The 19461-nt window shown below is 38.5% G+C and overlaps 1 protein-coding gene across 2 annotated transcripts in view; it reads right to left on the reverse strand.

The window, feature by feature from the left end:
* The window catches only part of adcy2a (adenylate cyclase 2a), a 106125-nt gene that overhangs the window by 10559 nt on the left and 76105 nt on the right, over positions 1-19461 (reverse strand). The window contains exons 19-24 of one of the 2 annotated variants that reach the window (XM_061951065.2): positions 14883-14967; positions 11966-12124; positions 8292-8438; positions 7985-8095; positions 3946-4060; positions 292-416 (exon numbers count right to left, since the gene is read on the reverse strand). In XM_061951065.2, coding sequence (XP_061807049.1) covers positions 292-416; positions 3946-4060; positions 7985-8095; positions 8292-8438; positions 11966-12124; positions 14883-14967 — 742 coding nt within the window. Of the gene's footprint in view, positions 1-291; positions 417-3945; positions 4061-7984; positions 8096-8291; positions 8439-11965; positions 12125-14882; positions 14968-19461 lie in introns of those variants that run through there. The other variant, XR_009814696.1, reaches the window with a different exon arrangement.

The following is a 19461-nucleotide window of genomic DNA, read 5'->3' on the forward strand; positions in this document are numbered from 1 at the left end:
TGAAATAAATCAAGTTTTTCAAAATATTCTAATTTACTGGCTTTTACCTGTAATATTTTGTTGCACTTTGACTTCAGTCTGACTCAACAGTCATTGGGCAGTATACTGTACATGTCGATCATCTGTGTTGCAGGACCATTATATCCTATTATTATATTACTATTAGGGACTACATCATTTTGGATAAAATTCTTATTTCTAAGTTCAATAAAAAGAGAGCAACCTCAGATTAGTATTGACATTGTTCTCTTGTTGAAGGCCATCAATGTAATGCTACTGCATACTATTTACCTGTATTTTCCCCAGGACTCCTGTGCTGTCCATTCTGCTGGCTACATTCACTGTGTTCCCCCAGATATCATACTGTGGTTTCTGTGCTCCAATGACTCCAGCGATCACTGGACCATGGTTAATACCTGTGGGGAAAGTCATTATCGGAATGGAATCATCATAGTGTCCAAACTATCATTACGATACTATGATACGAGATTTAGATAGGACAGATTACGTCGGAGCGCCTAGTACCAGATTCAAAATAATTACAGTATGCTCTACAACAGTGGTCCCCAACCACCGGGCCGCGGACCGATTGGTACCGGGCCGCACAAGAAATAAAAAATATAAATAAATAAAATACCATAACCCCCCCCCCCCCCCCCCCCCGGCCCGTGGGACAAATTTTCAAGCGCTGACCAGTCCGCAGCTACAAAAAGGTTGGGGACCACTGCTCTACAAGATGGGCCATGCCTAAACAAAATTATTTATTCGCATTGTGGTGCAAAATCATAGTCAAATGCAAAAATGTAATCACATTTTAAATAACAAATGTATTCCTTATTCTCACTGTCCATCTGCCTCACAGCAAGGCTGTCAGAAATGTAGACATAGGAACAGTGGAATATTTGCACATTTTCTAAATTGTTACGTTACACTTGGTGAGATACTTAGATTTAACATTTATATTTTACATTTAACGTTGATTACATTTAACATAAATATTTAACATTAGATCAAGATTCAACATTCATATTTAACATTTATAATTTACTTATATATGTAATGTGAGTGTGAATGTTGTCTGTCTATCTGTGTTGGCCCTGTGATGAGGTGACGACTTGTCCAGGGTGTACACCGCCTTCCGCCCGATTGTAGCTGAGATAGGCTACAGCGCCCCCCGCGACCCCAAAGGGAATAAGCGGTAGAAAATGGATGGAGATTGGCTGATACTGATACCTATCACATAAATTATCTGTAAAAATAGATTTTTTAATGGTGGGTGATATTGGCTGGCCACATTATATGAAACGATGAACCATATCATTCACCCTATTTTAGACAAAAAACATTTTACTCACTTTTTCATGAGACTCCATAAGAAACATTTGTTCAGTCAAAAGGACAACTGAAAACTCTTAACCAGCTTGCTAGTACCACAGTCTTTAGCAGATTGAAATAACCAGGACTCTAAACAAGCTGAATAGTGCAAAAAGTAAAATAAAGAAGTCACATCTCAAAACATTGCCAGGGTGTACGCCGCCTTCCGCCCGATTGTAGCTGAGATAGGCTCCAGCGCCCCCCGCAACCCCAAAGGGAATAAGCGGTAGAAAATGGATGGATGGATGGATGTAATATTTAAATTTACCATTTAGATTTAACATTCAACATTTAGATTTAACATTTAGATTAACATTTATATTTAAAATCCAGCCACCCCTGCGATCCCGAGAGGCACAAGCGGTAGATAAGGATGGATAGATATATGTAATATTTGTATTTACTATTTAGTTTTAGATTTATCATTTAGGTTAAACATTCAGCATTTAGGTTAACATTTATATTTAACATCCAGCCACCCCAGCAACCCTGAGAGGCACAGGCGGTAAAAAATGGATGGATAAATGGATTTTATTTGAGCGTCAACAATTATATTTAAAATGTATATTCAACATTTAGATTTAACATTCAACATTCATAAATAACATTTAGATTTAGATTTAACATTTACAGTTAACATTTATAATGAACATTTAACATTTTGATTTAGATTTAACATTTTGATTTAACATTGAGTTTGAGTTTGAGTTTGTGTTTATTTCGAACATGCAAGCATATAACATGATACATCACAATTTCCAGTTTCTATATTCAACATGTTCGAAAAGGAGTAGGAAGAAGCAGATCTTATTTAATCCTACCATTTTTCCTTTACATAGCAGTTGCTAAAACTTTTGTTCACTTCCTGTTCTCAATTTATTCACAATATACTCCATCCATCCATCCACCCATCCATCTTCTTCCGCTTATCCGAGGTCGGGTCGCGGGGGCAGCAGCCTAAGCAGTGAAGCCCAGACTTCCCTCTCCCCAGCCACTTTGTCCAGCTCTTCTCGGGGAATCCCGAGGCGTTCCCAGGCCAGCTGGGAGACATAGTCTTCCCAACGTGTCCTGGGTCTTCCCCGTGGCCTCCTACCGGTCGGACGTGCCCTAAACACCGACCCAGGGAGGCGTTCGGGTGGCATCCTGACCAGATGCCCGACCTACCTCATCTGGCTCCTCTCGATGTGGAGGAGCAGCGGCTTTATTTTGAGCTCCTCCCGGATGGCAGAGCTTCTCACCCTATCTCTAAGGGAGAGCCCCGCCACCCGGCGGAGGAAACTCATTTTGGCCGCTTGTACCCGTGATCTTGTCCTTTCGGTCATAACCCAAAGCTCATGACCATAGGTGAGGATGGGAACGTAGATCGACCGGTAAATTGAGAGCTTTGCCTTCCGGCTCAGCTCCTGCTTCACCACAACGGATCGATACAGCGTCCGCATTACTGAAGACGCTGTATCTATATCTACAATATACTCCATAAGTAATAATATAATGAATAAATTGAGAACAGAAAGTCAACAAAAGCTTTAGCAACTGCTATGTAAAGGAACATGGGTAGGATTAAATAAAATTAAGATAAGATTAAATAAGAGTAAATAACATTTAGAGTTAAATATTAAATGTAACATTTGTATTTAATATTCATATCCAACATTCACCAATTAAAATTAAGATTTAGATTTAACGTTTTGTATTCACCATTTATACTAAGATTTAACATTTATATTTACCATTTAATTTATATCTCAAATGTGAAGAAAATGAGCTCAAAGTGAGATATTATATTCAAAATATGCCAGCTAAAATAGTCTGATTGGTTGTTTACATTCGGCACCCCAAAACCTTTGCCAGCACAAAAACAGTTGTTAGCGTTCCATCTGGTTGCATCAATGGTCGGGGGTCCTCTAAGCAAGAGCTGATGAAGCCTGCTTGGATGGGAGGCGAAACGTCTTCTAAGACAATCTGAATAGCCCCGAGCTGACACTACAATGAACTAGATAAATGAAAATATCTACAGGCAAGTGAAAGTACTGTGCGTGTGCTGAGTAAACGTAGCAATATCTCAATGAACAAGAGCTTAAGTGAAAGTTAAATGCCGGCAGGTTTTTGATCCGGAACACTGTACTTGTCTGCCAAAGCTTGCTATGGAGTACTGCACAGCACACAACCCCACTTACTACGCTGGCCAATGAGTCCATTTCTACAGTGGTGGAAATTGAAGAAACGGCACGCAGTAGGCCTTATATTAATTTCTTATGTCACAGTTGGTGGTATCTTGTATTCGTCTCTGCGAGTCCGTCAGGAAGCAGCAGGGATGTGCTGTCGCACACGCATACTGCTGAGTTAATGGAGCCTCGCATGCTGGGCCCTCCAGTCAGGTTGAAGTTATTGACTCTTGCTCTCACCACATGCCATGAGCTGGGACCTTCATTACTGATTCTCTCTTACTTTCTCCTCTGTTGTCATTTACTATACACCCTGTATCTAATAGCACACATTTCTTCCCTGTTTTTGCAGAAATATACCATAACAGACTCACTCTCACAACAGTGTGCGTTTCTTTTAACCCACCAACTCGCAGTTTAAAGTCATTGAAGGAGTGTTTGTTGATAACATCCAGCTTCCCCACCAAAGCAAAAGCAAACTCCACCATGGTCCCAATGTGCATGTACTGCCGGTCATGTTCCTGTGAATACACAACACAACATATGGCCATAACATGAGAAAAACAGTGTTTGTTTGCATGACCCAATACACGCTCCATTAAAGTATAAATAGTTTTACTTTGATTTACAAAGCCCGTTTCTATTGAGAAATTGTGTTAGATGTAAATATAAACGGAATACAATGATTTGCAAATCATTTTCAACCCATATTCAATTGAATGCACTACAAAGACAAGATATTTGATGTTCAAACTCAAACTTTATTTTTTTTCGCAAATAATAATTAACTTAGAATTTCATGGGTGCAACACGCGCCAAAGTAGTTGGGAAAGGGGATGTTCACCACTGTGTTACATGGCCTTTCCTTTTAACAACACTCAGTAAACATTTGGGAACTGAGGAGACACATTTTTTAAGCTTCTCAGCTTTCCCATTCTTGCTTGATGTACAGCTTAAGTTGTTCAACAGTCCAGGGGTCTCCATTGTGGTATTTTAGGCTTCATAATGCGCCACACATTTTCAATGGGAGACAGGTCTGGACTACAGGCAAGCCAGTCGAGTACCCGCACTCTTTTACTATGAAGCCACGTTGATGTAACACGTGGCTTGGCATTGTCTTGCTGAAATAAGCAGGGGCGTCCATGGTAACGTTACTTGGATGGCAACATATGTTGCTCCAAAACCTGTATGTACCTTTCAGCATTAATGGCGCCTTCACAGATGTGTAAGTTACCCATGTCTTGGGCACTAATACACCCCCATACCATCACAGATGCTGGCTTTTCAACTTTGCACCTATAACAATCCGGATGGTTCTTTTCCTCTTTGGTCCGGAGGACACGACGTCCACAGTTTCCAAAAACAATTTGAAATGTGGACTCGTCAGACCACAGAACACTTTTCCACTTTGTATCAGTCCATCTTAGATGAGCTCAGGCCCAGCGAAGCCGACAGCGTTTCTGGGTGTTGTTGATAAACGGTTTTCGCCTTGCATAGGAGAGATTTAACTTGCACTTACAGATGTAGCAACCAACTGTAGTTACTGACAGTGGGATTCTGAAGTGTTCCTGCGTCCATGTGGTGGTATCCTTTACACACTATGTCGCTTGTTGATGCAGTACAGCCTGAGGAATCGAAGGTCACGGGCTTAGCTGCGTACGTGCAGTGATTTCTCCAGATTCTCTGAACCCTTTGTTGATATTACGGACCGTAGATGGTGAAATCCCTAAATTCCTTGCAATAGCTGGTTGAGAAAGGTTTTTCTTAAACTATTCAACAATTTGCTCATGCATTTGTTGACAAAGTGGTGACCCTCGCCCCATCCTTGTTTGTGAATGACTGAGCATTTCATGAATCTACTTTTATACCCAATCATGGCACCCACCTGTTCCCAATTTGCCTGTTCACCTGTGGGATGTTCCAAATAAGTGTTTGATGAGCAGTCCTCAACTTTATCAGTATTTATTGCCACCTATCCCAACTTCTTTGTCATGTGTTGCTGGCATCAAATTCTAAAGTTAATGAATATAATGTTTATCAGTTTGAACATCAAATATGTTGTCTTTGTAGCATATTCAACTGAATATGGGTTGAAAATGATTTGCAAATCATTGTATTCCGTTTATATTTACATCTAACACAATTTCCCAACTCATATAGAAACGGGGTTTGTAGTTGTATTTAGTTTAATTCGACAGTGGTTAATTTATTTGATGTTAGTTAAGGAAGTTAGCATGTTACTTAAAACATTTAATTTACATTTTCACAAAAGGCACCTCTAATGCTAAAAACATGGGCAGTTTTTCCATAGTTTTGGACCCTAAAAATGATGTCTGCAGGTAAAATTCCCCCTAAAATAGACATGAGTAGTGATTTTAGGCTTGTTGTTTGATGCCCACTTTTAGCTCCAAAATATTGGTGACCTGCCTCAGCTTGCTGACTACCTACAGAAGACTGGAGGCAATTTTATATTGCGTAGTATGGGCCTGACCTATAGATTTGCGTGTACTAATACACGTGCAAACTTGATTGCGCACAAAAAGCTGATCTACTAAACTTGTACGCAGAGGATTGCATCTCTTAAATAAGCAAAAATATGCAATCAATTTGGGGTGTTTGTCTTTCATGAATAAACAGAAAATATGCTGATTATTAGAACACCCACAATACTGGCAGGAGAAGATACAAATACAATTATTCTGCAAAACCACAACTGTTCTGCGAGCACTATTTTAAAACACATGCAAACTGCATGAGTTACGCACACATAGCTGTGAGAAAAACAGTTAACCCTGCGTGTGTGTCTCATGGTAATTGAACAGTCATAAATAAATTTACAAAATACAGATATCCTCTATTTATCAATATATGTTTCTAATTTTATAGCTGCTGGATGACTTAAGGGGGTGATTAAGAAAAAAAATAGAATTTATGCGTTTTGGTGTCTGCGGGTGTTTTTTGTTTTTGTTTGTTTTTCAATTCAGGAAAAATATTATTAAACATTATACGTCTCCTATATAAAAAAGTGTCTTGCAATATGCTTTTTCTTGCTTTTGGATCGTTCCAGACGCATGAATGCGCTGTGGTGTTGCGTTGGTCCACCGCCTCCCTGCACAGCGCGCCGCCAGTGTACATAAAATAGTTTCTGTTGTCTAGGTTGCAATTCTATGTTGCAGAGAATGTGTTAAAGGTTAAAGATGTGTGTGCTTGTTCAACATTACAAAACCGCACATGTTGGAGAGCATAATAGCATGAATGGGGAGGAAAATTTAAGTTTCCATGGACCCATAATGCCGGTACTACACGCATAATAATATTTAAATACGGCAGTCTGCACCACTTTTGCACATGTTATCATTTGTACATGCAGTCTTAGTAAATCACATGCAAAAGCCCTAATAATAGTCCACACAGTTGTATAGTTTGCACACACAACATAGCACGTGTTATTTGGAACTTAGTAGATCAGGCCCTATGTGTTTTGGTATCATCTTCAGCCCAAATCACAATGATTTCACACAGAATTTGAATGAATTTACAAATATGGCTACCAGATGCATTGTTGCAGGTTGTAGCAATACGACTAAAGAAATGGTCAACCTGCACACATTTTCAAATGATGGGAACATAAGGGAAAGTCTGCACCTTTTCAGTCAAATTGACTCGGGCAAATGGCAACGAACCTAGCAAGAGGAGTGTAATTTGCAGCGATCATTTTATTTGTTCTGACTTCAAAGAAAAAAGGTTTTTGTTGGAATTTGGATGGAAAATATTTAAAAGACTTAAACCGAACGCTATTATTCAAATCAGGAGAAAGACTGACTTAGAAACTGCAGAAAAACGAAGAAAGAAGGGCACACCCAGCAATCAAAAACGAGAGAAAAAGATGATAAGCTGCTAGTATTCTATTTTGCATGCTCTTCTACTGATATTTCCGTCAAGATCCTAGAGAAAATGCTGAAAGATCAATGAGGAAACACAGGCTATGGTGTCTATAGAAGAGGACATGGAAGCACAGGGAAGTCCGGACAATTTTTTTTTCCTTATAGTGGTAACCATAAAGGTTTTGAAGTAATCATGGACACTGCGGGACAAAATTATGCAATTAAGTGATCAAAATAACAGTTTTATATTTGTTTATCCACACTGTCTATGCGGAGGAATAGGCTGCAGTTCTGTAGATGACGTCACACCAAGAGAGGGCGAGGAGAAAAGGGACGTTCCAAGTATCTACCGATTTCTCAAAATGTAATCGATTTCATCAGAAATGACTCCTAGATTCCTTTTCAGGAGCAAAAAAATACATAAAGAGATTTTGTAAATGTTGGTAATCTTGATGCTATAACGACCACAGTTTGACACATGTACAGATTATTTGAATTTTAATGGAGCCCATTTTTGGAGGTTGCGTTGTGTTTTAAAGTGTGTGTGTAAGAGAATCGTACCTGTGATGGGTACTCTGGTCCAGGTGAGGCATTGAGCCCTGTAGCAGCCATGTATGTGCTTCCAATAGTTTTAATCTTTTCTACACCACTGAATTTAGGCTTCGACAGCAGCTGGACAAATAAATACAAATAGTGTTCACTACATGCATAACACACATACTTTCAGGTAGATGTATTCTCAGTGATTCTAGTATTCAAGTATTGACTTTGTAATAAGTAGCTTGAAAAGCACAATAACAAGATGGATATCTAACTGTTAAACTAGAGCAAACGTGCTGTCCACAGGTTGTATCCAACAATTATTTACCTCATCAAAGTCAGCGATGATCTCATTAAGCAGCCTGAGACACTCCAATCCTTCCTTGTTGACGTCAGATTCTGTGTAAAACTCTTTAAAGTCTGGGATGGAGGCAAACATGACGCACACCACATCGTATGATTGGTGGTACAAATCCTGCAAGATGAGAAGCTGAAGTCAAAATATATTGTTTTTTAGTAAATACAACTTAAAACAGCCAAAGCAATCCTGGTACTGCGATTTTGAACACAATCCCCTTAATTTCCATTTTTAAGGTTGGGGTTCAATTGGTTTGATTTATTGTTTGAAGAAATTACTAATTCATATGGAAAATTACTTGAAATAACTTGAATACATAAATGATCTAGACTTGGTAAAATTAGTCTGTTTAAATGCTTTTGGTTAAAAAAAAAGTTGTACTTTTTATAAAAAGGACATACTTAAAATGACTAACAGACCAATTAAAATAAACATATATCATGAAAGGAGCAAATGAATAATATAGTCATTTGAGAATTCAAGACTGAATCTACAGAGCAGATGCATCATTACTGTAAATCTCATACATCCCTCCAAATATTACAAATTCTCTAAAACATTATGAATAATGCATGTTGGAAAGCACTAAAAGCAAGTTGCCTGTATACAAATACAACATCACTCAAGCTAGAGCCCTTACTTTTTTGGGGTATTTTAGACAACAAGCTTCAGAGCCATTTTTATGTTGTATATGGTATATTTTGGCGTAAAATGAATAATACAATAAAGTATATTTTACATTTATGCCTGTATCCTCTAAATTATTTTTAATATACGCACAGGTAACCCTTTGCACACACTCATTATACATTTGTCAAAATCAATCAGTCAATCGATATCCTTTATTTAACCAAGTAAAACTAATTGAAAATAAAATATTTTTTCAAGTAGTGACCTGGCCAAGAGGGTAGCAAAACAAAGTTACAGAAATACAAAAAACAACAACAAAAACAGCATCAGTCACACACCACAGTTAAAAATCTAAATTACTTCCAACATTAACATCTCAGGGCGTTCAATCGTTCGCAACTGGACTGCTTGGTTTGTCTTGGAAGACGTTTCGCCGCTCATCCGAGTAGGCTTCTTCAGTTCGCACTCATAGACTTAGATTGGTCAGATCTAGTCCAAACGGTTGGTGCCAAAACCACAAATATTTATACTCCAAAAACTAGGAGGGTGTTCCCGGGCAAATCGACCATTTGAACTGGCCAATCTAAGTCTATGAGCACAAACTGATGAAGCCTACTCGGATGAGCGGCGAAACGTCTTCCAAGACAAACCAAGCCGTCCAGTTGCGAACGATTGAACATCTCTGAGATGACAGCGACCTGGATGAATGAGAACTTTCATAGGTATGTTTCAACATTAACATAAAAACACGCTATAAGTAAAAAGAAATCATAAAAATGTTTCAGTAAAAAACTATTTAAAAACAAATACAATCCCTAATAGAAATGGTTTCTCGACCCATTAAAATGGACTGAAATTCCCCCAAAATGATCAATTCAGGTAACCTCAGATAATTTTGCAAGTCATTCCAAGACCACGAGGCAGCATATCTGATGGCTTTCCCCCAAGATTTGTCTTGGCTCTAGGAACCAACATGCTAAGGCTGTCCTGTGACCGTAAACTGGAGCGACTCGAATCTCTACATTTATAAGAACACAAATTGGTGGGAACCAGCCCAAGAAATTATTAATTTATAAAAACCATCTATCGAGAAAATCTGTGAACAGACAAAGATGGACAGTTTGCCGTTGCATACAAAATGCAATTATGGACCAGGCTGCCACAACCACTAATAAAATGTAAGGCACAGCATCCAGTTTTTTCAAATACGTTTTGGATGCATTCGTAAAAAACAACAAGTCTCCGTAATCTAGCAAAGGCATCAAAGTGGTCAAGATCAGGCGTTTCTTAAAACAGGACTTGTTTCCAAAGAAAAATTCCCATTTAATTTAAAGTTTTGACACATTTTTATCAATGTGTGACTTAGAATAACAATACCCTAGTACTTATATGTCGTGACCATTTCAAGTTCAACCCTGTATGAGCAGTTTATATTTTTGGAATGTTTAATGGCAGTAGCTTGAGAATAACATCCCCTTAGATGTTTCTTCATTTAGCAATAGTCTAAGATGACTCAACTGACTGAACAACAGACTGCAAGAGCTCAAGTGTTCGCACTAAAGCGGGGGATGAACAATACATGACCGCATCATCTGCATAAAAATGGAAAGCAGCATCCGACACTTTATCACAGAGTTTATTTACTTAGATGGAAAACAACAACAGACCGAATATTGAACCCTGAGGTCCACTTTTAATACAGGGAGGAAAGACGAAGAAAATGTTTTCCAGACAGGTAATTCGAAAACCACTGTACAGCATGCGCAGTACAGCCTACAGCATTTATTTACAACTGAATAGAATGCTTACGCGGGGGATTCCGACTATTTTGACTGGTAGCAGTCGATCCTCAGCGATCGTTCTGCCACACAATACCTCAATACTAACGAGAGTGTTTACACTTTAACGACTGTTGTTGGCTTTGACAGTTAGGATTCTGACCAATCTAACTGATGAAGCGGCAAAACGTCTTCCAAGACAAACCAAGCAGTCCAGTTACGATCGATTGAACGCCCTGAGATAACAATGACCTGGATGAATGTGAACCTTCATAGACACTGTACAGCATGCTGAGATAGGCCAATCCTGTGCATTCTGTCTGCCAAAATGATATGGTCGACCGTATCGAATGCTTTTGACTCGTCAATAAGTAGAGCTGCACAATATTTTTGGAAATCCAGTCCCTAAAAAAATTAATTCACAACTTTGATGGCAGCGGTTATGGTGCTATTTCTAAAACATGATTGATGTTGGGAAAGCAGACCATAGGTGTCTAGAAATCTTTCATGTTTTTTACTGACACGTTTTTCAAGAACTTTAGCCAGGATGCATAACTTGGAGATGGGTCTATAGTTGTATAGTCTACAGTTGAAATAAAATGCATTTTAGTCTTGCATATTGTAACACTGTTCATCGTTACTCTTAGGTTATGTATTAGCTGGCGTCTGCCAGTTAGTCAGAGGGTTAGTTTTGGGCAGATTTTTGATAAAACGTTTAGGAAATGTTAGAAATGGGATAAGGAGGTAATTCTAAGAAGTGATTCGATTTTGGAAATTATATGGATCATTCCTAGCTATGTTACGTTGGGGCGGTATAGCTTGGTTGGTAGAGTGGCCGTGCCAGCAACTTGAGGGTTCCAGGTTCGATCCCAGCTTCTGCCATCCTAGTCACTGCCGCCCACACTGGTTTAAATGTAACTTAAATATTGGGTTTCACTATGTAAAGCGCTTTGAGTCACTAGAGAAAAACGCTATATAAATATAATTCACTTCACTTAATTCACTTTACCTTGCGTTTATATTACAAGGCTGAACTTCTCTATATGTTAGCATCCGAGCCTCCACCCACATAGACGAAGAGAGTGAATGACTGACAGGAGGGTTCACGCTGTTTATTTAATTTTGCTACCGAACTAACGCACCCATATGGTTTATCAATAAACTGGTTAATTGTGCAACTTCACCTTTTTTTCTCTGTCAATTTAGTTAAAACTGGATATCATTCAGCCGTCTAACCTCATTCTTCCAGTTCCGTGCCAAGAAGTGCTCAGCAACGTGTGCGGGGAGGACATTCTCCAACAAGACCCTGTTAAGGTTCTCCATGGTTTCGATCTCCTCGCACTCCTTCTTGAACTTGTTCTTCCACAAAAAGTCTAACCTACAGTAATATTCATTCTGTTACAAGAGGACACAGAGGTGAAGAGACTGAAGGTACACTTGTACATCTTGCTTCCATCAATGAACAAAGAACAATTATAGAATCAGCAGCGCAGCAATACAATGGAACCTCTGAAGTAAATGTAATGTATCTCGTCACACGAGATTCAACGTGAGTTTCTTGTATGTTTTCTTTTCTATTTACAGATAATTAAATGGAGTTGTGTCTTTAGCCAAGTTCCTTAAAAATGTCAAAATTTTAAATAACCCCTCTAATGCTGACAACATTGGCACTTATTGCATAGTTCTGGACCTAAAAATAATGTCTACAGGTAAAATTCTCCCCAAAAAAGACACAGTAGTAATTTTAAGCTTGTTACGTGATTCAGCACATTTTCCAACGCCCACTTGTAGCTCCAGCCTGCTGATGTCACCGACAGAAGACTGCAGTTAATTTCCTATTGCATAGTGGGTGTTTTGGTTGCATCTTCATTCCGAATCATGTTATTCTCATGCAGAATTTGAAGGAATTAGTAAATATGGCTGACAGAATAATTTTTGCAGGTTGTAACAAAACAAATGAAGAAGGGGTCAGCCTACATATTGTACATTTTCAAATGATGTGAGTACGAGGAAAGTATGGACCTCTCCAGGCAAACTGACTAAAACAAAATGAGACGGACCATGCGAGAGGAGTGTAATTTGCAGCAATTGTTTTGATAATTCTGACCTCGAAGAAAAACAGTTTTAGTTGGAGTTTGGATGGAAAACATTTAAAAGACTCAATCCAAATGCGATCTCGGAAATCAGGAGCACCCACTAGGGGAAAATCCACCTATGACTATCTTTTGACTTGCGGGTAGACTGAACTCCTACTTGACATATCAATTTAACAGTTCATTAATAATAACCACTCGGTCTCCATTGCAGCCGATCACCCTGGAAGCGGGTCCCTAGCTCTGCTGTCCCTTCTCAAGGTTTCCTCTTTTTCCCAAACTTGGATCTTTTGAGTTTTTCCTTGCCGAGATGTGTGTTTAGACCAGGGGATGTGAGTTTGTGAAGCTTTTTGAGACACGTGTGATTAAGGGCTATATAAATGCATTTTGATTGATTAATTGATTGAGTGCGAAAGACTGAGTCAGAACGGAGAAAAAAGATCAGATCTCATGCTCAAAAACAAGAGAAAAAGATTTATATTTTGTGTCCTCTTTCACTGATGTTTTCTACTGCTCTCGGCAGGGTCCCGGTCAGGATTTGCCAACCTCTCTTCAATTTAAGGCTCGAAACAGTACAGTCAGAGTCCATGATTGGAGGCTAATTGGCCTTCTTCAGCTTCTTCGTTGGGACAATCTCAGAACTTGAATTATAGTCATTTTGCAAACAAGCCATGTTTGTCAAAACTAGTGTAAAATCCAAAACATAGTATTGCTAGATTATTAAAATGTTTTTTGCTCAATATGTTAGCCATATCAGTTTTGAAGTAATCATGGACCAGGGGAACATAAACATGCAATTAAGTGATCAAAATAATATTTTTACATGACTTTATCTATGCAGGGAAATGAGCGCCAGTTCTGTAGATGACATCACACCAAGAGGGGGCGACATATCGGGTCGAGCAATGGAAATGGGGAGTTCCAAGTACAGTTAGTTATTTATTGATTACTCAAAAACTAATTAATATAATGGAGTTAGTTTTTAGGAGTAATAAATACATAGAGAACATGTTAGTAAAATTGTTGTCATCTGGACGCTATGGGTCCTTTGAGGATGAAAATGTGTGTTTATATTATATTGTATTAGCAACAATGAACTATTCTCTATTCGTCTGAGAGATTTTTAAATTAGTACTTAATGCTTATCATATAGCCTACAATTAGAAAGTAAATGTCCTATGGAGAAGGTTATTTACAATTGCATTATTTCTAACAGGAATAATCCTGTAAAACCTAACAAACTGGAAGGCCTTTAAGAAGGGCCCCGCAATAAATTGTGCTCTACCGGTACTTGAAAGGTTCCACTGTATGAGCAAGACATGTTTCTCATTCAATCGTTAAAGCACTCAAGTATTATCACTTCACCTGTACAAGAAATGCAATAATGAAAACAATATACTGTAGTTGATAACGTAATATGGACAAGGAATGATTGGACAGACTACAATATTGGTGGAATTGTACCAGACAACTTTATGTACAAGCTTGTGGTCGACTAGCAGACAGCATGAAGTGAGACAATGTTGGTTCCCAGTGCACTGCTGTTACATGCAGGCATCAGAACTGGTGGCTGACAAAATTGACCGACGGTGAACTGTTAGGATTTGATCATAACAATGTATTTGAGTGACTTTGAGAGGTGTATCTTTACCATGCAGTTTGTTGTCAACATTTTGCCATTGTGATGAGTCTATTTAAATCCTCCCAATGTAGACATGAGCTGATTTTGGCATGTTCAAAATTTATAACAGGATTTTATAGGGGTAAAATAAGCAATCTCTTTTGGCATTACCATGATTCAATCAAACTATAAACAGATGGAAGAATGGGGTAACCAACATGTTATACAATTGCATTCAAAAGTTTTTCCATATGAATGGATTGGATTATTCATTGCTGGGACTTCATTTTATTTAATTAAGTAATTTATCCCCTGCAAAAACATTAAACATCCACTCCAGCACCATCATCTGCATGGGAAAGATTATAGCAGCACTTGTTGCTTCAGATTCATTTTGCATTCCTTTCGCTACGTTCAAGCTATTTAAGCATGGACTTACCTGCCGAGCAAGCACGAGTAGAGTGATGAAGAAGATGAAGAGTGAGATAGACCCCATAGTCTTCAGGTCTTTGAGGACTCCTGGTCTTGAAGCGCCGAGAATAATAGAAACGTGTTTTGAGAAAGCGAGAGGAGATTTTATATAAGGGGGATTAAAGCTGAGATATGACAAATGATGGTAAGTGTGGCAAGGCGTCATTTGTAATGCAGATTGTAATCATTCTGTCACAGGATTGGTTAACAGACCGTTTTATTCCGAGCCATTACTCGATTAAAACTGTCACTTCTGCTTTGCTACGACAAGGACTTGTTTACAATTTGCATTCCACTATCCGAGCTTGTCTGCTGCGGCATGAGGGGTGTTTTCCCAAAGGCAGATAATGGAAAGGAAAATAATATGCAAAGATTCAAGGCTAGTAATTCACTCCAAACCCTACTTACTGTCACAGTCAAACAGACTGGGTGTAAGCCTGATTTATTGAGAATTTAGTGGGATTTGGCACGAAATTAGTAAAATACCATATCTTTGGAATTACATGAAAAACGGTAAAACCTAATGTAGTCCTTAACTTAAAATATATACCATATGAACTTATCTGGTAGTAGAAAACTGACTTAAAGAGCACAGCCATCTAGAATCTATAACTATTTTAATTTAAACCTTTAAATGTGCACTCAACACTCAAGCAAGCACACTTACCGTATTTTTCGGACTATAAGTCGCAGCTTTTTTCATAGTTTGGCCGGGGGTGCGACTTATACTCAAGAGCGACTTATGTGTGAAATTATTAACACATTACCGTAAAATATCAAATAATATTATTTAGCTCATTCACGTACAAGACTAGACATATAAGATTTCATGGGATTTAGCGATTAGGAGTGACAGATTGTTTGGTAAACGTATAGCATGTTCTATATGTTATAGTTATTTGAATGACTCTTACCATAATATGTTACGTTAACGTACCAGGCACATTCTCAGTTGGTTATTTATGCCTCATATAACGTATACTTAGTCAGCCTGTTGTTCACTATTCTTTATTTATTTTAAATTGCCTTTCAAATGTCTATTCTTGGTGTTAGCTTTTATCAAATAAATTTCCCCAAAAAATGCGACTTGTACGCCAGTGCGACTTATATATGTTTTTTTCTTTCTTTATTATGCATTTTCGGCCGGTGCGACTTATACTCCGGAGCGACTTATACTCCGAAAAATACGGTATTTTTGCCAGAGCATTTTGCAAATTAATGAGCTTTCCGTTTTATCAATGGCAAAGCTCTGCAGACAAGTCTTCATGTGTCGTTATGACTTTAGCTCTCTACACATTACAAAACCTTCCCAAAGACACCAGAGTTGTTTATATTTACATCCCGTAAGGACTGCAAACAAACCACATATTCAAACCATGTCTGTCTGTTGTCTTCAACATAATGTCAGCCTAATAGGGTGAGTACGAGTGCCAAAGTGAAACCAAGCCATGGTCTTTTGTTTTAGAATTGAGTTAGAATTTTGGTTGATGTAGTTTATTTTATCAGCACAGCACATTGCAAACAACATTGTGCTGTACCATTAGTTTGTAAAGTGTATACTTTTATCAAGGTTGTCTACACGCAATATCTGACTCATCTATTCTTCTTGGAGGTGAATAGCAGAATGTGCTTGGGTTTTGAATGGATGCAACAGCACTTCACTTTTTCTACATGTTATGCTACAGCCTTATTTCAAAATGGAATAAATGTTCTTTTGTCCAGAAAATTGTACAGACAATACCCCATAATGAAACGTTTTTATATTTATTTAGCAAATTTACTAAATTAAAAAAAATTAAATCACATGCACATTAAGTATTCACAGACTTTGTTGATGCACCTTTGACAGCAATTACAGCCTCAAGTCTTTTTGAATATGATGCCACAAGCTTGGCACACGTACCTTTGGGCAGTTTTGCCTATTCCTCTTTGCAGCCCCTCTCAAGCTCCACCAGGTATTGATTGAGCTGGTGATGAGTGGTGCCAGGTTTCCTCCAAACATGATGTCTGGCATTCACGCCAAAAAGTTCAATCTTTGTCTCATCAGACCAGAAAATGTTGTTTCTCGTGGTCTCAAGTCTTTCAGGTGCAATTTGGTAAACTTTTTATAAAGAAATGGCATCCGTCTGGCCACTCTACCATGCAGGCCTGATTGGTGGATTTCTGCAGAGGTGGTTGTCCTTCTGGAAGGTTCTCCTCTCTCCACAGAGTAATGCTGTAGCTCTGACAGAGTCACCATAGGGTTCTTGGTCACCTCCCTGACTAGACTAAGATGAATGCAGCAATGTACAGAGACATCCTGGATGAAAACCAACGCTTCCCATCCAACCTGGTGGAGCTTGAGAGGTGCTGCAAAGAAAATTAGGCAAAACTACCCAAAGATTGGTGTGCAAAGCTTGTGGCATCGTATTCAAAAAGACTTGAGGCTGTAATTGCTGCCAAAGGTGCATCAACAAAGTATTGAGCAAAGGCTGTGACTACTTAGTCAGTCAGTAAATCAGGTTCAGTTTATTTCGAACATGCATGCAATACAATTACAATGTAATACATCACATATTTCCAGTTGTGTCATTACAGCATGTCTGGACAGGAGTAGAAAGAAGCAAAGCTTATTTAATCTTACCCCTTTTTTATCATAGCAGATGGCAGTTTTATCCCATGTAAATTAGATTTTTTTTTAGTTTTAATAAATATGCAAAAAACAAACAAACAAACAAAAAGTCTTTACGGGGTATTTTTTGAGGGCAAAAATAAATGTATTCCATTTTGGAAAAAGGCTTTAACATAACAAAATGTGGACAACATGAATACTCTCCGGATGCACTGCATGTGGTGCGAGGACATCATGAGATGTGTATGGAGAAGCAGTGCAATCTAGAATAAATAGCATTGTACATTATTATTATTCATGCTTAGGACCGTTTTTTGCATTCTTTCTCATTTTCCATGTTTTAAAACTCACTGATTATTGCAAGGATTGTTCTTATCAAATCATAAAAAATCTAAAACTATAAACACCCCGATTGTATTTCTGTATGTAAAGTTATTCAAATGATATCATACTTTACAATTCATCCATAATTAACGGCACCAAGCATATTTTCTGAAATGAACTGAACTACATAAAGCTGTCTCAGAGTAGTGAGATTTTGAGAGGAAAAAATAGGGTGTTTTTGAGGAGAACAGTGTGGCTCTGACACCAGTCCAAGGTAAAGGTTGCATTCATTCAAAGCTTTCAACTGGACTGGAAACATACAAAGGGTAACATAGCTTCTTTTTTTTTTTTTTGGTGCGGGGGTTGCTTCTTATCCTCAATCCTTTTGTGAGACAAGAACACACATTTATTTCCCTTCTATGTGCATTCTAAATAATGAAAAGCTGCTAGTAAGAGGTAACTAACATTGTAGGTAATGGGGGACACAATCTGTTTTATCTATAAAGCCCTCTAAAAACCCTCTAACAACGTTTTATATACATGCTATAAATGTATATATAATGTAGTAACAGGCACATTAATGGTAGCATAAAATACTTACATTATTTTATTGTTTTGAAGCATTACTGAAATTTCTATTGATTGATTTCACAGAGCACATAGCAACAAACTCCACTTCTATCAACACATCACTTTATGTGTTTGCTACCACTAATGGCAGACTCCGTGAGAGCCTTGGAGCATTGTCATGTAGCACTACTGCTAAACGTTTTAAATAAGGACATAAAACAATGACTTACAATGTCTGCACTGACTAGGATGCCGACTAACGGGATAGTTGTATCGTCCACCAGTTGTGCTCTCCTTGAGCTGTTAAATTTGGAATCATCCTCACTCCTCAGATAAACAAAAAAGGTTCCAAACAATGTTGTGCTGGTCTTATGCTGCATTCCATTTGTTGGAAGCCAAGTTGAAAGCCATACAGTATGGTATCAAGTTGGTTCAGTGGGCTAGTGGTTAGAGTGTCCGCCCTGAGATCGGTAGGTTGGGAGTTCAAACCAAACTCATACCAAAGCTTATAAAAATGGGACCCATTACCTCCCTGATTGGTACTCAGCATCAAGGGTTGGAATTGGGGGTTAAATCACCAAAAATTATCGCTGCTGCCCACTGCTCCCCTCACCTCCTAGGGGGTGAACAAGGGGATGGGCCAAATGCAGAGGACAAATTTCACCACACCTAGTGTGTGTGTGACAATCATTGGTACTTTAACTTTAAAGTGTGGATTTTCAAAGTTCGCCAACTTCCTGGTGTGGTGCCACAACCTTCTACTATGCAGGTGAGAGTCATGATTTATGACCCATCATTAACTTTTACTAATTAAAGGCAATACAGCAGTAGCAGCTCAAGCTAGAGGTCACAGGAGCAGGGTGAATAAGGCGATTTGCCACGACACCAGAAAAGTAGTTCCTCTGTGTTAACTCTTACAATAACAATGTCACTATAGCTTGGTTGTTCTGCCGGTCCAAGCATATAATGAGGCGATGTTGGTGGTTTTGGGATATTTTTTTAGAGCGCTTCATAGCAGAATAGAGTCATCCCAATTTACCTG

This window comes from Nerophis lumbriciformis, linkage group LG04 (genome assembly GCF_033978685.3).
Source record: "Nerophis lumbriciformis linkage group LG04, RoL_Nlum_v2.1, whole genome shotgun sequence".
NCBI classification, from domain to species: Eukaryota; Metazoa; Chordata; class Actinopteri; order Syngnathiformes; family Syngnathidae; genus Nerophis; species Nerophis lumbriciformis.